This window comes from Hoplias malabaricus, chromosome 3 (assembly GCF_029633855.1).
Source record: "Hoplias malabaricus isolate fHopMal1 chromosome 3, fHopMal1.hap1, whole genome shotgun sequence".
Taxonomy (NCBI): Eukaryota; Metazoa; Chordata; class Actinopteri; order Characiformes; family Erythrinidae; genus Hoplias; species Hoplias malabaricus.
Genome location: NC_089802.1, coordinates 66,011,133 through 66,032,103, shown reverse-complemented (window position 1 = coordinate 66,032,103; position 20,971 = coordinate 66,011,133). Strand labels below are relative to the sequence as shown.

Here is a 20,971-nt window from a genome sequence, read left to right as displayed (position 1 = left end):
CACAATTTGACAAGTGGGATTTTGTTGCCTTTGAGGGAGAAAAGGAACGCTGGTAATGAGAAGAACAGAATAGTTTGGAGCTTCAACAAAGACACACATGGTTTTAGATTACCTGCTAAAGCTTATGGACAAACGCTTAAGTTGTTAATAAACTATCTGATATTACTCATTTCATTACCAGGGTAAGAGTAGTGAGTTTGTAATTAGTGTTGACTTTCAGGTTTAAATTTTGTGTTGAGTTTAAAGTTAGTGTTAGATTAAGGTTCATTTTAAGGTTAGCATCACTGATAGGATTATGGTTTGGATTGAGATTGTTTTAAGCTTACAGAAAATGTTATATTTAGGTTTAGTGTTGAAGTTAAAGTTAGGGTTTGAGTTAATGTTAGTGTTAATGAGTATTAAGCTTTTTGGCTGAGTGTGCTAAAGGATTTCTCTGCCAGTCATTATGCCTACATAAGTCATATAAGAATTTCACCATCAATATATACCTCACATGATGAATCAAAGTAACAGAAAGCCTTTCCATAGGCAACTCTGCATGCAGTGTCAGATTCACTGTCTATTGTCCATTCCACTATACAAAATGTGCAGAAACCTCATATAAGCCTGGTGGAGAATATGTAACATGGTTTAAGTAAGTGTGTGATGATTAATTAATGACAGTAATGGTGGCATATGACCTTGCTATACGTGTTCGCAAAACTGGCTAAGGCACTATATTTTGTGTAACAGGTAAAGTGTAAATTTGATTTTACATCAAATTATTCTTTTGAAAGATGACATTTTTTGCTTTAATATGATTTAAGCTGTTACCTCATCAATTTTGTATTGTTGTTTATATTTAATCTTAACTGTCTGTTACTACATGAGTCAATCGCTTAAACTGTTTGAGACCATGCACGATTTATACGATATTCATTGTGCTCGTATAATACACTCTTAAAAATGAAGGATCCTACTGGCTCAGACCTTTGTATTATGGGTCTTTTACACTGAGGGGGTTCAAATGAGTGTTGGCCCGGTCATTGGGAGATGGCAGGTTTAATCCCCACTGATTTCTCAGTCATGAAGTCTGGAAGTTCAAGGGAAAACAACTTGCCTCTCTCTCTCTCTAAAGTGGGTAGGATTTGCTTCCTTCTTCCCCAACACATGGTGCTAGAAAATGCTGGCATCTGTTAGCTGACATAATTGAATTGGGCAGTAAGTAATCTCCTCCATGCAAGTTGAGCTGTTCAAAGATGTGTGCTGGTGTCGGTCTGAAAAGAAGCAGTGGCTGATTTAACATGTCTCAGATGAAGCATCCCAGCTTGGTGACTGAGGAAGACATTTCAAGTGGCAAAAAAAGATTCACAATTAATGATATTTAAGGAACCGTGTACAAAATGGTTCTTTAGGTATTTCATTTTATGGCACTGCAACAAAATCCATTTATGGCCCCTTTATTATTAAGAGTGTTTGACTTAATCTTCAGGTTCTGGTGAACTATTTACTGGGCATTATATAAACATATGAAGCAGGAGTCCAAATATAACTGAATGTGCAGCTGTGCAGATTGCATTTGCATTACAATGAAGCGTCATATTATTACATAGATTTTCTCACTTTCATGTCTTCACTGGAGGAGATCCCTTCCTGGCATATCATTTTATTAAAACACAGATGTTAGCTTTAGCATTAAATTATTCATTGAAAACACATATTGATAATGTGAAGAGTGTTTTCCAGATGTCATTCAGATTGATGACCTTCTTTGCAGTTAGATATTAATTCTGTGTTGACAGTATTTTATATTAATTTTAAATTTCATGTTGAAACATGTTGACCTAACCTCAGATCAGCATAAATAATGTCTTTCTTTAAATCGACAAACTAATTAAAGTAGTACGAAGGTAATAGTTGATGCTAGTGTAAATACTCTATAGTTTGGGTATGCCTGTTTCAACTACATTTCTTCCACAGTGAAGATTATTAATAGGAAGTTGATCCATCTTTGCTGCAACATTAGGTTCTACCCTACTGTCCAAGATTTAGACCAGATGTTAGAACATTCCTGCAAGGATTTGATTGCATTCAGCTATGAAAACTTTAGTAATGTCTGGTTCCTGATGTAGGATGATTAGTTCTGGGTCAGAAAAAAACATTCCAACTCATGTCAAATGTATGGATCCATCACTCCAGAGAACACAGATCCACTGCTCAACATCCCAATGCTGGGTTGGGGGTGGTTTTATAACCGGATAGCCCTTGCTTGGCATTTAATATGGTAAATGTAAGCTCATATTCATCAACTCCAGAGGGTTCCATTTCATTTCATATTTTTCTGTGAAGACTGTACAAACTGAGTGTGCACACTGAAGGTCTGTGGCCAGTATTAGTGCACGTAAATATAGCAAAAGTGAATAATTATAGGGGATTTTCAAAACACATTTTGTATATCCAGATCATAAAAATGTATCAGATATACACAAATCAAGAACTTATGTACATGGCACAGTAGAATGCAGCAATACAATATGATCTCAATCAAATTTCTTTGGTTTGGAGCTATTCTTGTTAATCTTATGTATGTTAGATACTGAATGTTGAAAATGTGTTGCTTTACTTTTCCCTATGGTGCTTCTCAGTTCATCTGACCAGACTCAGAATGAAATTATGTTACCAATTGTGTCCTGCATGGCTCTTTTTTTGTGCTGCAACTAGAGACCCTTTGCTGCTCTAATAAAGGGAAAAGTCTAGAACATTACATTTGGATCCTGTGAAAATATAAAGGGGAAATTTGTATTGTGACTGTCCTCTGTGTTCCTTTCTATCAGAGTAATCTGAATGGCAGCCTTTTCCCCACTAGATGCTATGCATCTTCTGCTATATTTAAGGGAAAGATTTAAATATTCATAACTTAATCTATTTATCATGTTTTTTCATGTTATACAAATATCAGATACTTGTTATTTATGGACAGACTGTGTATATCGAATTTATCATTTCCTTTTGAAACTGTAATATTTAACATGCTGTTAAAGAAAGAAATTATTTGTTCTCAACATGTTTAACATTTTAATGAGCACAAAAATGCAAACCTCTTGTTTTTGTATTACGCTGTACCGCGCTCATTCACACACTAGTACATTCACCCATAAACACAGAGACACAATGCAATTAACCGCACATATAATTTATGCACATTATACATCATTATGTTTACAATTCAGCATACCAAAAGACAAAATCTCCAAATAATTTCAGTGTCTAACCAAAATGATCATAGCTCAATTATTATTATTATTATTATTATTACATTGTATTATAATGATATATTATTATTGCATTGTATTTAATCTCTGTAAAGGACCTGTCAGACTCTATTTTTGTACATCACTCCTGTAAAGAAATAAAACATTTTTTAAGTCAGAAACAGCTACTGTCATGTGGGTTTGTATATCACCTGGGGGATTGTATTAGGAACTAGGATTTGTTTGATATATTAGGGAAATGTGGCCTTAAGCCTTATAGGACACTCCCACAAGAAAGACAAATGAACCACCACTTCAGCTGTTCTAAAGCTGTTCTAAAGCTGCTGTTTCAAAGACAACAAGTGTGCAAACTTTCCACTTTCCTCGCTAGAACTCAAGAAAATCAGACTGGACACCAATATTACTACTGCACGGACAACAACTTCAGTAGAGCAAACGTGAAAAGAGTAAAACATGCTTTTGGTGTCTATTTTATACTTATTAAGATAGAATCACTGTTAATATATAGGTTTTGTTAACTTAATGAGCAAAGCTTACATTAAAGCCAGGCATACAGTGTGATTTTCAACTGGATTGAACCAGATTTGACCATCAGATTAAACTATAAGAACAGGCCAAATTTCAGTTTCCTTGGATATTGCTTGATGTGAAATATAAAGGGCAACCCCGCCACCCCCATAAGAAGAAATTTAAAGGTTGGATATTTGGGTGGGTTTCTGACATACTGGAAAATTTGGTGGCTGTCGAGCCACGTTATTGATATTACCATATGATTTCTTTAAATTGATGACATAACAATAAAACATGGTGCACAGGCAATAAACATCTTGTACTAAAGAGTTGGATGTCAGTAGCATATTTGAAAATGGTTTTGGACAAATACAAGTGTGGTCAAAATATATTCCACCTTCGTTTTTTTCCCTAACAGAACAAACTTTATTTTCCCTGTCTTCCCGGCTATCTGCAGGACCATATGTGTTTTTATTCAGAGATTTTCAGTGCACAGTGTGGCACAGGTCAGCAAAGCTTTACACTTATTGCTTTACAGCACTGAATATAGAGCTTGACAAAAAAAAACATCTGTGTGTGGATATTTCTGTGTGAGAAGTGTAAGCACCCAAGTCCCATCATTTGATTCAGAATGATTACTTTTTTTTTTGCAGTGTGAGCTTATGATGTGGCTGTGTTGGCTGTACCTGAAGGATGATTTTCAGCATGCAGTTTGGGTTGTCATCCAAGCATAAGATTTCAGAAATCATGCTGTGTGTGCATAATGTTAGCTTAGGATTAGTTGGTCTATCTGCGGCTAAGCTAGGAACAAAAATATAAAATTAGTTGACATCACAAGAATTCCTAATAATTGTATGATTTGTGTAACTTGAGCTTGACTAATTACACTTTTTTACATGTTGTTATTATTATTATTATTATTATTATTTTACCATTATTGTATTCTCCATTAATCTGACAGCCATCACTTGGGGTCTGAAAAAACCCAACTGAAAAATAAAAAAAATCGTACATTGTGAAATTATACCCTGAACATTTATGGTGGCTAAATTGTTCTTGGCTTAGACATATTATTCTGGTTAACCAAGCCTTTATTAAGACTCTTTAGAAAGGCTCACCACACATAAAAATGGTTCTTTAAAGAAATGTTCTGAAAGGTTGCTTAGGGAACCAGTGATTCCTTTATAGCAACACTTCAAAGAATCCTTTTTTGTACATCAGTGTAAAGGATTATTTTTAAAGCACATCTGTTATTTTTGTGTGGAAGTTTCTATGGGCCAGGTAGAAAGAATGTTCAGAATCTCATTTTAAAGCAAGATTATGAAAGAGGAGTTCCGGTGAAGCGAGAAGCTAACCCAGCGTGCAGCACGTCTCTGTAAACTCCACACAGACACTGTGTTGTTCTCTTATCCCACAACCCCATCAGCCTCTGATCAACTCTGCTTCTGAAAGGGATGAAGAGATAACACACCTTTTCTACCTTGGCCTGTGGAGTGTCTTATAAAGGCTGTGTGTGTGTGTGTGTGTGTGTGTGTGTTTGTGTTTGTGTGCTTGAGAGAGAGAGAGAGAGAGAAAGAAAGAGAGAGAGAGAAAGAGCAAGCAGCAGAGCAAAGCGTGACAGTGTTTGTACAAACCACATAGAAGGAGGCAGTCAGATTTTAATCTGTCCCCTTGTTTCAAGGTTAGCTTGACCAAACCTCTACCTTGTATGGAAACAAAGCATTGAAGGGTAAAGGAGAGCAGGATTGTCACAATAAGGCATTGAAATTATGTTCTGAACATTTCTTCTCCACTTACGAAGCTGTTATTTTTGTTTATTTATGAGTCTCATGCACAGCATTTAATTTCAGCAAGTGATTAAATAGTTGTTGTGCATTGCATTGGTAAGATCAAACAAAGTAGTGCAACACTGGGTATTCACCTAGGCATGGAGACTACAAACATTTGTGAAAAGATGAGTTGCTCTCAGGAGCTCATTAAATTCCAGGGTGGTACTGTGATAGGATGCCACCTGTGCAACCAGGTCATTAAAATTTCCACACTACTGTGCTAAATATTCCACAGTCAGCCACAAAATGGTAGGCCAGATACAATGAAAGAGCAGGGTCAGCTGATGCTGAGGTGTGCAGATGGTGTTCGTGTGGCCTTCAGATTAGCTCAAGAAAAGTGTGTAGAGAGCTTCATGGAATAGGTTTCCATGGCTGAAAGGCTGCATCCAAGTCATACATCACCAAACACAATGCAAAGCGTCAGATGTATTGGTGTAAAGCATGCTGCCACTGAACTCTAGACAAGTGGACACATTCTCTGGATTGAACACTTCTACATCTGGCAATCCAATGGATGAGTCTGAGTTTGGTGGTTGCCAGGAGAATGTTACATGTCTTACTGCATTGTGCCAAGTGTAAAGTTTGGTGAATGTGGGGATTATGGTGTGGGGTTGTTTATCGGGAATTAGACTTGGTCCCTTCCTTCCAGTGAAAGAAACCCTTAATGCTTCAGCGTACCAAGAGGTTTTGGACAATATCATATATGTTAGGCAGTATACCGTATAATAGTAAATTTACAGAAGAAGGGAATAAAAATCTTCTAATCTTTCAAATAAAATCAATGTAAAAAATGTTTAAATTGGTCATTTTGTTCAAATAATGTCGTAAACTAAAAATCCACAAAAAAGGAGATACATGTTTTTAATTGGACAGCATCAATATGTTGAAAAATGTGTAGACAGCCCTTTTATGCTACTTTAATGTTTACTTATTATGGAAAAAATTCAGCTGTGCACACAAATCACAAATCTCCATAGAAAGGCATAAAATAAATAAATAAAAAAAACACACTGGACAGCTACACATAAGCCTGACTTCACAATGCCCAGTGCTAAGCATGGGCTAGAGGTGTTTGGAACCTCTAGGATTAGGATGTAGACTAGTCGAACTCTCTGAGGTTGATGTTCTCTGGAGTGATGAAGAGCCGACAGACACCTTGGCCATGGGTTTGAATAGCATTTATACAACAGAAGCATAGACTGCAACAAAAAGAAGACAAGTGATCTGTTAAAACTCTTCATGTAGAAAATGCCAAATACCACCAGGAATAAGTCTACACTGCCACCTGCTGGGCAAATTGTGAAACTTAATTGTGACGGCTTCTTGTTCCATTAAATCCACATTCATATCGTAATGGCATAAAATACCTATATTCATTAAATAATATATATTAAAAACTGAGTAATATCTCTGAGACACCTCATCTCTGAGACACAAAAACGAAAACATTAAAACGTAAATTGACAGTGCACTTTTTTCTAGGTATATTAGTATAAAATATTTCCAATGTTATATGTTATATATTAATATTATATTGTGGTAAATGTGTTGAATGTTTACTGGCAGAACTTCTAACCTCTCATTATAGGAACGCGTTTTGGATTCAGGGGCTTTTCGCTACCCGTAGTTGACCGGCGTCAGCGCGGGCTGTTTAATAACAAACTATGGCCTGTCTGAAGCATTTTTTTGCAACGTAATGCGAATATAATATAAAGTAAAGAGATAATTATGCTACTCGATTGGGAAATAATTACCCTGACGCTGCATGGGAGTTGGAGTTGTTTGTAAAAAGGGGGCTTACGCGATACTTGAATAGTGGATGGGTTTATTCAGTATCAAACAACCTTAACGAAACATCACGAACTCAAACTAAATCCTAAACCCTGTGCAAGGATTGAACGCCAGGCGCTCAAAGGAAGAATGGTAAGGACCAGAAGTTTGTAAATAATCATTTTGGGAAATTAGGTTTTGTGTGGAAAACGGTACATTACCTGGGCAAAAAAATATTGCACTCTAATGTTCACTCGTGGTCTTTTTTCAGCTCCACTTAAATACAAAGAGCAGTTTATCGTTTTGTAATTAAAACTGTTGTCCATTGCTCTCACGTGCTTTGTTAGCCACGTTCAATGATCTTCAATGATCATGACCACCATAGTGCGGGTGCATTTTTCTCAGCGCGGCAGTGATGGTAATGTGATGGGAGTGTTGTGCTGGTATGAGTGGATCAGACACTGCAGTGATGCTGGAGTTTTTAAATCCATCAGTGTCACTGCAGGGCTGAGAAATGTCCTCTGACCATAAATATCCAGCGAACAGTGTCCTGTGGATGTCGTGCTGTGACAGTTGATGAAGGACCAAAACATGTCTAACATACTGTGCAGCAACAGATGAGCTACTGTCTCCAAGTTTACATCGAGGTAGGTCTGTATAATAGAGTGGCCAGACAAAAGGAAACTCCAGCAGCACTGCTCTGTCTGATCCACTCATACCAGCACAACACTCCATCACCATATAATTGTCTCTGCTCTCTAAGGAGAGTCTTGTATCTTTTGCCACTTTATGTGGCCAAGAACCTCTTACTACTGCAGGAAAGTCATGGGGGCAACAGTGGCCTTGAGGTTAAGAAGGTTGTGTGCATGTGTTCACTACACTTCAGTAAAGGTGTTGCTTCATCTTCTGAAATGAAATGATGTGTAGAAGTGTCCTGAGAGTGAGGCCAGCTTAATGCACTGTAAGTATCAGACTCTTTTTCAACTTCTGGTTGGAGGGTCTGTGGCTAATGCTGACATCAATCCATCAGCCAAATAATACTCGTGGAGTGGATGGTCCAGGCTATTGAAGAACAGGGTGAACTGTGTAGAGCAACAGATGAACTACAGTATGTGATTCTAGGACTATAAATTGGCCCATTTTTTACATACACCTCAGTTTTAAATTATATATCATTTGGAGATGCCTCAGACAACCTGTTTCAGTTCATATTGAGATATAGATTTTTTTGGGTTGAAACCATTATTTGTTTATTTTGATTCATGTGAAATATATGTAATCACGTGTTTCAGTGTTTTCTTTTGTATATTGAAGAGATAGCTAGCTTCTTTACTAATAAACCATATTATTTAGAGGAGAAGCCTTGCACCAAGCCAGCTTGCCAAAAGAAAACAAAAAGAGGATTCTTCGGAAGATGAGGACTGGCATCCTGAAGTTGTAAGTAGCTGATTAGCTGCTGTTCTGAAACTTTGAAGCAGTTTAACTATTTGTTGAATTATTAATCTTAAATTATCTCTTATTATTACTAGTTATCTATTATTTAGATATTGTTTTGTATATGTGCTGAAATAAATATATTGACAAAAGCTTGGGTCACCCATTATATTTTCTGAAATGACGGGTATTGAAATGGAGTTTATTTCCCACTTATACTGTAGTCTAGATTTATTTAATACAGTTCAGGCACTGATAATCTCTTCCGAATCCTGAACAATGTTTCAACTTATCACAAAGGTTTTAGATGATGCTCTGTTTTTGCCCACTGGGTGTAGTATGGTTGCTTCAGTACAAGCTGCTAAGGCACTGTTTTATATAGGACTGCACTTTACTGCAGCAGCTCATCAGAAAAGGTGTCTACAAACTATATATAAATAAGGTCTGCAAAACAAATTGACATGTAAACTGTTATATATAATATATATTTTCTCTTATAGATAAACAAAAGGAAGAAAGCGGAGAAAGACTGTCGAGAAACGTACATATCTCCATACAGAAAACCCCTCACACAGCTCACAAATCGCCCCCTGTGTGTGGACAGCAATGAGCATGCAAGTCAAAATATAGTGATAAAATACATTTGTTGGTATTTTATTGTTATTTTATTTTATTTTATTGTTTACACCTTGTTAGTAAGATATGTTTGATTTCATGTGTGTTTACAGGAGGCTTTCATTCGAAATATACTTTCAAGACCATTCAAGATTCCCATCCCTAACTACACAGGTAATTTATCATTTATCTGTGCATTAATATATCATCATTCAAGGAGCAATACATGATATTGCATAATATTTAAGCACTTGTAGAGACAGTATGTGGTTTTGCTCTGTCATTAAGTTGAATTATCTCATGCTGTTATTTTACAACAATGTTTGTGTGTGTGGATTGTAAACAGTGAAACGCTGTTTTAGCCTAAACTAATGTTTGTGTGATGTACATTAAAGGGAAGCCAATGAGAACAGATATCATTTAAATATTTAAGTTTTAACAACATGACAACAATAGAAAAAGAAAGTATGACTTTATATTAATGACCTACAAAAATATATACAGACCTGCTGAAACTAGAATTACCATTTTCCCAGATACACCTCTTTGACTAAATCAGATTTTCATGTAAAATTTACATATATCAGCGATAACAGCATAGCAACAAAAGACACTTTTTTAATTCTAAGGAGTTTGGGTAAATCTCAGGCTTACATTTAGTATATTAAAGCTCAAGAAAAAACATTTTTGTAAGTGAATCTCAGAGACATGCAAAAAAAGTAGTATATAAGCCCTTTAGAGGTACAGTATAGGTTCTAATTAAAACCACAGCAGTCTCTCTCTCTCTCTCTCTCTCTCACACATTCCATCCTCTGTTCTCTCTCCAGGGCCATTAGGACTGAGGGCTCTGGGCCTGAGGAAGGCTGGAGTAAGAAAGGCTTTACACGACCCTTTTGACGATGGAGCTTTGATTCTCTATGAGCCACCTGCCATAAGCACCCATGAGCTCATCAAAGCAGACAAGTCAGTTATAGGCTGTTTATTATCTATTGGACTGTGTATATTTCTGATATTTCTACATAAAGGCACATCCAATTAGATTTTCTTACTTGGTATCCATGATACAGGGACAAGCTGCCAGTACATGTTGTTGTGGATCCAGTGCTCAGCAAAGTCTTAAGACCCCATCAGAGAGAGGTATGAACTGTTAAACATTTCAAGGGCCTACAGTACTGTGCAAATGTCTTAGGTCCCCCGTAGAAGCCATACTTAATAATACATACATAATAATCTGATTTTCAGATACATTTCTGGATCATTTTAGAATATGTTGTTAGCTACCAATATCCCTGGGTCAATTAAAACTGTATTAAGTCATATCAACTTTGCTGCTGGTAGTACAAAAAACATTCTGGAGTGGAGTATGTCTGGACTAGAGAAAAAAGGAATCAAACTTGTTTTATTAACATATTACAAGACCTCACATTTTTAAAGGCTTTCAATTCTGATTGATGTTATGCATGTTAATGTATATATATACATGTTTATTGTGGATATAGTGGATGTTATGAATTATAATATTAACACAATACTTTTAGATATTTTCACGAACCATGCATTGTGTTATCTAGCTTTCTGAGATCTGCTTATTTTGAACAGACAAAGGCTCAGTAGTGCCATATTAAAAATAAATAATATGTAAATCTGAATGCATTGATTTTATTCAGTATTTAACATAGTCCTCCACTAGATAAAAAAATCATACTCTCATTTTAATAAAAAATGTTATTTTCCTCATTCAGTACAGTTCTTCAACAGTAAGCATATCTTTTGTCCACCGTTAGTATATAATAGTCTTCTGCTCTGTGTGTTATTCTGCAGGGTGTAAAGTTTCTGTGGGAGTGTGTGACAGGCAGGAGAATTCCAGGCTCTTATGGTTGTATCATGGCAGATGAGATGGGGCTAGGGAAGACACTGCAGTGCATCACCCTCATGTGGACCCTGCTTAGACAGAGCCCTGACTTAAAGCCTGAAATTGACAAAGCTATTGTTGTTTCTCCATCAAGCCTGGTTAGAAACTGGTACAATGAAGTGGCCAAATGGCTGGGTGGGCGCGTGCACCCTGTGGCCATTGATGGAGGCTCCAAGGAGGAAATAGACCGGAAGCTTGGTAAATTAATATAGCCATTGTAATTGCAGTACTTACACATTCTCCACACTCAGTTATGGTTCTTTGTAAAAGCAGGAAACAGTCCTTACAAACTCCTTTCCGTCTCTCAATATGGGATCCCTGTGAGGGATTGACCACAGAAGCACCAATGACGCTCTGTTTGGTTATACCAACTGACAGACAATTCAAGTTCATGATTCTGGAGCTCCAGCCTCACTTTATGCTAAGTTTACCTCTATATTCTAATGGTTCTAAGTCTTAGACCAGGTGAGCCACTACCCTGCACATTTTAGAGATTCTTCTACTCCCAACACACCTGACGCAACTAATGAGCTACTTACCTATCATTGCCCAGTGGTCTCTGGGTCTATGATATTGCCCTGGGACCTTCACCACATGTGCATCACATGCATGAGTGTCAGACACACTCGTCTTTCTAGCCAGCCCGGATATCCGTGCTCACTGCAGTGAACTCATTGCCCTACAGCCTGCTCAGTCAGCCAAGTGTGTCAGAGCTTTGTTTAATTAATTTATTTAAAATTTTTAAACATTTATTTATTTAACTTTTAAACAAAACCATTATAGGTTTTTATAGGTCATAACCAGCAAAAAATTAAAGAAACTGTATATCATATTCGATGTGTAACTAAACATAGGAAAACCAATTCCTTTATGATGTAGACACATATGCATATGTGCCTATGTGCAAAAGAACACAAATACAAAACACCCCTAAAATTATTCTGCGAACACAAAAAAATGTGTCTAAAGAGCTAATCATAAGCCATATCTATAGTCATTTGTAATGAGTGTGGAAATCTCTTACATGAGATTTATATATCTCCATTGCATGAGTTACATGAGCCCTATATCTCCATTGCATCCAGTCATAGACAAGACTTGGCTGATGTAAGTGTATTTTAGATAAAAGTAATTCTTTTTACTAAAACTTTTATTGCATTAATTCCTGTGTTTCAGTGAACTTTATTTCTCAGCATGGCTTGAGGGTTCCAACACCGATCCTGATCATTTCATATGAAACGTTCCGCCTTCATGCTGAAGTTCTTCACAAAGGCAAAGTTGGACTGGTCATTTGTGATGAGGTATGATGCTTTAACATCTGTCATCAGCAACTTAATAGTGAAAAAGTGCTAATACACCTGTTTTAGGATTAGTTATAGCCTATGTGTATTTTTTCTCTACTTATTTCAGGGTCACAGGTTGAAGAACTCAGATAATCAGACGTACCAGGCACTGAATTCAATGAATTCACAGCGGAGAGTTCTTATTTCTGGTACTCCAATTCAGAATGATCTGCTGGAATACTTCAGCTTGGTGCACTTTGTCAATGCTGGAATCCTCGGTGAGACTCAAAAATAAAATCTATGACAATGAACAGAAATATTTTAATTAGGGATTTATGTAAATCTCACAGTGAATTAATTGGAGATTATTTAATGTTCTGTGTTCTGTGATTAGGATTGTGTGTTTTGCTATGGTATAGATATTTCAAATAAAATCTTAAATATTTCTTAATTGTCACTTTTACCTCATCCTGGTTACCAACCCTAGAATATTGTTTTATAAAAGTCACTTACTTCTGAATATTTTCAGACATTTTAATCTTCTAAAATATACCTTTGCCTCATACACACAATTTTTATTAACATTTATTCACTGAAATAAATTGTGAAATGTTTTATTTTAAAAAGAAAAAAAATTGCATTTCCTGTCACTTGTTCTTGTAGGCACAGCTCAGGAGTTTAAGAAGCGATTTGAGATTCCCATTCTGAAGGGCCGTGATGCACATGCCAGTGATAAAGACCGAGCTGTTGGAGAGGAGAAGCTGAAAGAGCTCATCGGCATCGTCAACAGGTGTGTTTCAGAAGAATATGTTTAGTCAAAAGTTATTTTGACAGTTTCATCTTCTACATGACTTTTTCTGGTCTCTACAGGTGCTTGATTCGGAGGACATCTGACATTCTATCCAAGTATCTTCCTGTGAAGTTTGAGCAAGTTGTTTGCTGCAGGTAAGTGTTTAAAATCAATTTATGAATCAAAGATTGTAATATCTAAATATTCAGTAGTGGTTTTGGAACACTGTTAATGTTGTTTAATTACTATTCCTTTGCTTCTGTATAATATTGCTTCCCATCATTAGGTATTAGTTGTTGGCTTTAGTGTATTTCTGAGCAAAAACAAATGCTACTTTCTACATAAATATAATTTTATAATCGAAAGTCTATGATGGTTACACAGTACTTTCTGCAGCAAAAAAATACAATCTATGTATACATTGTATGTAAGTGACAGATAAACAAATCTATTGACTCTTAGGTTAGATTAGATTCAACTTTGTCATTACACATGTACAAGTACAAAGCAACAAAATAGTGTAGTTTAGCATTTAACACGAGTGCAATATGCAGAATGTACAATATATACAAAATATAGGCAGAGGTATGGACAAATATACATGTGAATATATTAGAGGTATTGTAAACATAATATATAGATTGTAAAGAAAATACTATAAACATGATATACAGATGAACTAATATACAGGTTGGGTTACAATGGAAGGGTTGGATATATTTATATTAAATGATATGCATAATGTGTCAAAATATAATATACAATATATATGAAATATAATATACAATTTAAATACAATGTAATAAATAAAACAAAAAATGTAGTGCAGTCAATGCCTAGAATACAGATGTATGAGTGTTAGTTCACAGTTCAGTAAGGGGACAGCTCTGGGGGAAATAGCTGTTCCTCAGTCTGCTTGCCCTGGTCTGGAGGTCCCTGAAATGCCTGCCAGAGGGCAAGGTGGCAAACAGAGTATGAGCAGGGTGGGGGGAGTCTTTAAGAATGCTGCGAGCTCAATGCAGACAGCTTTTCTTCTGGATGTCCTCAAATGATGGAAGTCCCTGTGATCTTCTGGGCTGTTTTCACCACTCCCTGTAGTGACTTGCAGTCACCACATCTGCTAGAGCTGCCAGTAATTGATTAATTAAATAAATTATTTAAATGAATATATTTAAATAATTAAATATATTTAAAAAAATAAATATATTTGTAGCACAATTTCTGTAAATTCAGTCTTATTTGTGCAACAAAAAAAATCATCTTTTTTATAAAACTAATGAAGTCATATTACCCCCTATGCTTTCAGTATATTACATTCTGTCTGTCTCTGTGGATAATGTGAACATTATAGAGCATTTCAACTTCTTGGATTTTGTTAAGGATAAAGATAAATAAAACTTGTTGCTTTTTCAACAAAGACTTTGTTGACTATTTGTTGCAGCCCAAGTGTATGTGGCTTCTGTGAGTTATTTTTTTGTGTTTAACAGGCTGACACCTCTGCAGAAGGAGCTGTATAAACAGTTCCTAAAGCAAGTCAAACCTGTGGAGAGTCTGCAGCAGGGCAAGATCAGTGTGTCCTCTCTGTCTTCTATCACCTCACTAAAAAAACTGTGCAACCGTGAGTGTTAAATCCCCTGTGTTTTCCTGAAATCTTAACCTGATACCTGATTACTTTTACTAGTATTTATTAGGTTCCATTATATTGCTTAGTTTAATCTCCCATTAATCTTCAATGGAAAGGTCTTGTGATAGTGGGCATTTTTTCTTTTTGACAGTTGGGTATATTGAGTTTTATAGTTTATCATTATATAAAGCTACATCACAAAGCTACCTTACCTAAGGGACAACAGAAGGAGAAATGGGTGTAACAGGAAAGGAGAAAAAAGAAAAGTTGTATAATGACAGAAATAACCACTGGACATGGCTGGAGCAGTCTTTGGAATATCAATAAATAATTTAATGATATTATTTAATTATATTTTAGAAAATAGTTTGTCCAAGTGTAAAGGTTGGTGGCATAGGGCCTGGGTTTGGGGGCTCAATTCCCTCTTTTACTCACTGTCTGTAAGGTGTGGTCTCCCTTTGTCTGCATGCGTTTCTTCCTGGTGCTCCAGTTTTCTCCCACGATCCAAAAACACACTTTGCTAGGTGGATTGGTATGTGAGAAATTGGCCACGAGTGTGTGTGATGCCCTGTGATGGACTGGTGCCATCAGGTGTGTGTTACTGCCTTTCGTCCAGTGATTCAAGGTGGGCTTCTGACCCTGCGTGACCCTAGACAGAATTAAGATGTTACTGAAAAGTATGAATGAATGAAGTGTAAAAATCACTGTGAATCTTTTTTTCTAAAACTATGGAAAATTAAGGAAATGTTAAAAGCAACTGAGGAAGCATGTTTCCTTCAGAAAAGAAGCTGTGAACATCTAAAAAAGAAAATTAGACAGTTTCAGATATTATTGTTTATTTGTTACTTTTTACTTGTGTGTTTCTTCATACTTTCAGACCCTTCTCTGATCTTTGAGAAGTGCATGGAGGGGGAGGAAGGCTTTGCTGGAGCAATGGAGCTGTTCCCACCAGGTTACAATACTAAAGCTGTAGAGCCACAGCTTTCAGGTCAGCTGAATTTACAACCATGCTTTAGTTCTGTCATTTGTCTACATGTTCGTTAAATTATTTTAATTTAGTTCATTTTAATTTAAAGGGAAAATGTTAGTGCTTGACTACATTCTGGCCATGACCAGGACAACCACCAGTGATAAAGTTGTTCTGGTCTCCAACTACACACAGACCCTGGATCTGTTTGAGAAACTGTGTCGGGCACGGAAGTGAGTGAGACTGAGATTTTCACTGATGGTTAAAAATGTGAAATTAATGTTTCCAATAATATTAAACTAGTTTAAGTTTCAATATTATATTTGTAGTGTAAATTAACTTAAATATTAATGAGTTTTTAAGAAGTCTATGTCTCTGGCTGATTGGTAATTTTGTCTATGAATTAGGTATCTGTATGTGAGACTTGATGGAACAATGTCTATCAAGAAGAGAGCCAAGATTGTTGAACGATTCAATAGCCCCTCTGTAAGTGTCTATTTTGCTCCACATTTACACATTTACATATTTCACATTTACTTTATTTTTCAGAAGCATCCCTCCCTTTTTTCCCCCCTCATTTCCTCTCTTTAGAACCCAGAGTTCATCTTCATGTTAAGCAGCAAAGCTGGGGGTTGTGGCCTGAATTTGATTGGAGCAAATCGGCTGGTGATGTTTGACCCGGACTGGAATCCAGCCAATGATGAGCAGGCAATGGCACGTGTGTGGCGTGACGGCCAGAGAAAAACATGTTACATCTACAGACTGCTTTCGGTGAGAGCAATAACTGACTGCTCAGAATGTGCAGAGCTGCAGCAATTAGTTCACAAAATCTGTTAGTCATAGATGGCATTTAATACAGGTGTATTTTAGGTTATCATAGAATGGGACGAATGGGATCTACAAAGTTCTATTTGATTACAGAAGTGTAGTATAGTTCTTACCATCTTCTACCTTTTAGTTTATTATTGTACAAAACTTCATTAATAATTTATTATCCAATATTTTGCCTATATATATTTTATTCATTCTATATTCGAAATATTCTGTTTTAGTAAACTACAGTAATCGAAAGTTCGATTTACCTTAAGATGCCTTTAGCAATCCTATATAAATTCCCGTAGTGTTCTGAGACTATAATACACTGCAGAATGTTTAGGGGCAATATGCCTTTTATTGTTGCACCATTATAGAATGGCTTGATGCATTAACCGGCTGCTGCAAAGTGAGAGGAAATGGCAGGATACCATTGCTGTCCATTTAAAAACATACAGTCCTTTGCAGAAGTGTTAGGCACCTAGGATAATTATATATATTTAAACTAAAGCATTCTCAATAAGTGTGGTGCTTTTATAATTTTATAAAACAAATAATATATATATATACTACTTTTTGTAGAGTATAAAAAATGGTATAAGAGTCAGATGGGTAAAAGTGATTTAATTTACAGACAGAGAGCGTGCAAAATTTTAAATATTAAGTGTAATATATATTATATATTGAGTGTAATTATTAGCACAAATGGTTTGTGTGGTGGATCATTCTCAGCTCTGCAGTGACACTGAGGATCAGTGGATCGAGTGGATCAGACAGAGCAAAAGCTTCTGCAGTTTCTGGAGTAGCTCATCTGTTGCTTCACAGTTTATGGTCATCCTTTAGTCTGTCATCAGTGAACAAAGGATGCTTCCTACATAATGTTGGATGTTTTTGGTTGGTGGAGTATTCTCAATCCAGCAGTGACACTAAGGGCTTTAAAAAGTCCAGCAGCGCCGCTGTGTCTGATCCAGTCGTACCAGCACAACACCCAAACACATCACCACTGCAGTGCTGTGAATCTTACCTCCTCTGGGGGACCATTTGAGGAAGCGGGTGAAAACAACTTTACAGAACAGTGTGTGTGCGTGTGTGCATTTGTAGACAGGCACCATTGAGGAGAAGATCCTGCAGAGACAGGCCCATAAGAAGGCACTGAGCAGCTGTGTGGTGGACGAGGAACTGGATGTAGAGAGACATTTCTCTCTGGAGGAACTTAGAGAGCTGTTTGCCTTCAACGAAGACACACTCAGTGACACACATAACAGGTACGCATATCTGTGCAGTGAAAAGATGCACACACACAGCTTGGTGGATGGTGGGATTGATAGGAGGATCGGAATCCTCTCATTTTGGACTTATTTAAACACTAAATATTACAATGGATGGGAGAATTTGGTTGGTTGATGATTGTAACATTATATTAGTTATAATGTTAAGTTTGTCTGGGGTTTCCATCTGATAATATATGTAAGCTGGACTTTTTGGGAATGAGAGTAATTTGGAAGTTAACTTGACTTCACAAAACCAGACTGCTCCAAATCTAAATACTATATTTCTCATATAAACATGTACATATATACACACACACACACACATATGTGTGCGTTTCCAATGTTTTATTAATATATGTATATATGTATGTGTTTCCAATGTTACCCACTTTGGCCAAGAAAGGTTTCTCAAATACTAAGAAAAGTCAAATTCAATGTATGAAAAAGTATGAAACTAGACACAAGGTGAATATACCAGTTTCTCTCATGTTTAATAAAGAGGAGAGTTTTAAACAACAGGGAAATGATAATTAATATTTTAAATTTTTATTTATTGTATACATTTGTAGCATGGGAACTTTATTTGAATCGTTTATGATTATTAATTGTTATTATGATAATTATTATTAATAGTATTATTATTATTATTATTATTATTAACCCTCTAGTGGTTAATGGTGATAATACTCTGTTGTGAGACTTGATTACAATTCCCGGCTGGAATGTGGGCTCGTCTCAGTATTTTCAGATCGTTTATGAGTAAATTCCACACACAAACCGTAAATTCAAATCATAAAGGATTATTTATTTGGATAAACAAAAACATATCCCAGCATTAATACTTGAGTATATATGCAGTAAAAGTCTTCTCAGTGATCTCTGAGAGGAAAAAAAAACTTATACTAACTAATAATTGTTTAATTAATCATAATTGAGGTAAAATGTTGTGATATTGATTTGAGGTCATATCCCTCCATAGCATTAGTGATAATAGTAGAGTGTTTGTTCCCCATTGCTGCTGTAACAGTGTTAATGCTTTCGGAATGCTTTTGACTATTTGTTAGAACATTGTGAGAATGTGATGGCTTTAGTTTGTATTAACATTAGTAGGGTCAGGTATTGAGGTCGAATGATTACTTCTGTTCAAAAGCCAGTGAAACCCATTTCAAATTCCTAATGGTCCACAGCTCTTAGCCCTTGAGCACGGTGACCTAAACCTTGTGCAGCTAATCTATAGTGTCAAATTTAATTTTGTTTCTTGCTTTTCAATTTCCACATTTGGTGCAACTCAAAGTAACTTTATTTACTGAATATTGAGAAGTTTGTACAAATTTTAGTATACAAAAACCTGCTGGAATCATGGCAATTAAATTGTATGCTATTAGTGACAAGTTTTGCATGAAATTAAACTTATACCAAACTTGTAAATTTGTCAAACAATTGTTCCTACTAACAATTAATTCATTTATTTCAGATGTAACTATGCAATTTTGAAGTCTTCTTCAATGTTCTTTTTTCCATTGCCTAGGTTCCGTTGCCGCCGGTGTGTAAATGGTCATCAGGTTCGCCCGCCTTCAGAGGATTCAGACTGCACCAGTGATCTGTCCTGTTGGCACCACTGTGCAGATAAGCGCCGCTTGAATGACCCTGTGCTGCAGGCCAGCTGGGATGCTGGTGTCTCCTTTGTCTTCCACCAGCGCTCTCATGATGACCAAAGAGGAGTTGTCTAGATGGTTATCAGAACAAATCCTTGAACAAAACACTGTAAATATGACTGATGAATGTAACGCTTTCAGTGGAGCTGGGAAGATCACAGCAGTGTTGTCAGACTCTTTATTTCTTTTTGCAAGGTCATTTGTAGATAACATATCCTTTACAATAACTGTTTGTCATGTACAATTTGCTATATTTATGGTATAACTATGTTCAATTAAAAACTATTCAAATATTCTTTAAAATAAAAAAGACGCAAATTGTGAACTGTATATTAATATCCGTTTTATTTACATAGAAGAACAAGTTCTGCCGTACTTGGGGTTTCCCTTCAAACACTTCAGTGCAGTTCTCAGTTTTAGAGTGGGCTGGTACCACATTAAATTGTAGAACAATTTTAAAATTCTTTTAACCTGGTGGCTGCAATCTGGTTTGACATCATGGCTGAGGAGTGTATTACCTTACAAACATCTTTATACATATCACAATAAATCAGCAGGACCTTCTCTATTCAACCAGTGAATAGTCAAACATTACAATAGCGTTTTGGATTGCATCATGACATGTATGAATGGGCTATGCTCCCCTGAACACACACATATGTAATAATAAAAGCATTTATTTATTATTTTAAAATTTTGTTTTGGGGCATGTTTGTGAGCGTTTGTGAGCAAAATTAAATACCTATATCGTTGTTGTTTTTAAGCTTACTACTATATTTTTTGCTTGAGTGAGTGAGTGAGAAATTGATTGGGTTGAACAAAGCTTGTTTAAACAAATAAAAGCAGATATATACTACAGCTTTGATCTATCCTCAGTACATTTTAGATTCACCATAAGATCCAGGGCACTTCCCAAGATTATGAACCAAATTTATTTGTATAGTATGTAGATGTGACATGTTTTGTGGTAGTTCTTAAATGTTTATTTGTTGAACAAGCTGATTGTGCTGGTTTTAATGCTGGTAATATGCTCAGTTCAGCTGTCTGTCATGTGTCATTCTATGCTCTCTGTCTGCTGCTTTGTGTTTTTATTGTCATCCAGAAAACAGTGTGTCTATGGATATATTTGGTTTTAGTTTATGTGGTGTACAACACTTTCATTTGTCAAAAGCACAGTCTGAATGGAAAAAATGCTTTAATTCAATGTTACTAAAACAGTAACTGGTACAGTAATTTTTCTTATTATT

General features: G+C 36.1%; 1 protein-coding gene across 1 annotated transcript; it reads left to right on the top strand.

Moving 5' to 3' along the window:
- Window positions 1–7,218: 7,218 nt before the first annotated feature.
- Window positions 7,219–20,283, top strand: rad54l (RAD54 like). Its single transcript, XM_066665664.1, has 18 exons — window positions 7,219–7,513; window positions 8,714–8,797; window positions 9,295–9,408; window positions 9,523–9,583; window positions 10,237–10,372; window positions 10,477–10,546; window positions 11,231–11,519; window positions 12,498–12,622; window positions 12,732–12,882; window positions 13,268–13,394; window positions 13,475–13,549; window positions 14,882–15,012; window positions 15,896–16,006; window positions 16,095–16,218; window positions 16,393–16,471; window positions 16,577–16,756; window positions 17,900–18,063; window positions 19,598–20,283. Exons 1-18 carry the CDS (start codon window positions 7,511–7,513, stop codon window positions 19,797–19,799), a joined length of 2,226 nt encoding a protein of 741 aa, XP_066521761.1. The 5' UTR covers window positions 7,219–7,510; the 3' UTR covers window positions 19,800–20,283.
- Window positions 20,284–20,971: the final 688 nt, after the last annotated feature.

Bases quoted from the DNA above. Each gene is read 5' to 3' on its own strand.
- rad54l (XM_066665664.1), top strand. The intron at 11,520-12,497 runs GTAAATTAATAT...CCTGTGTTTCAG, and splicing joins GGAAATAGACCGGAAGCTTG to TGAACTTTATTTCTCAGCAT. The intron at 15,013-15,895 runs GTGAGTGTTAAA...TCATACTTTCAG, and splicing joins ACTAAAAAAACTGTGCAACC to ACCCTTCTCTGATCTTTGAG.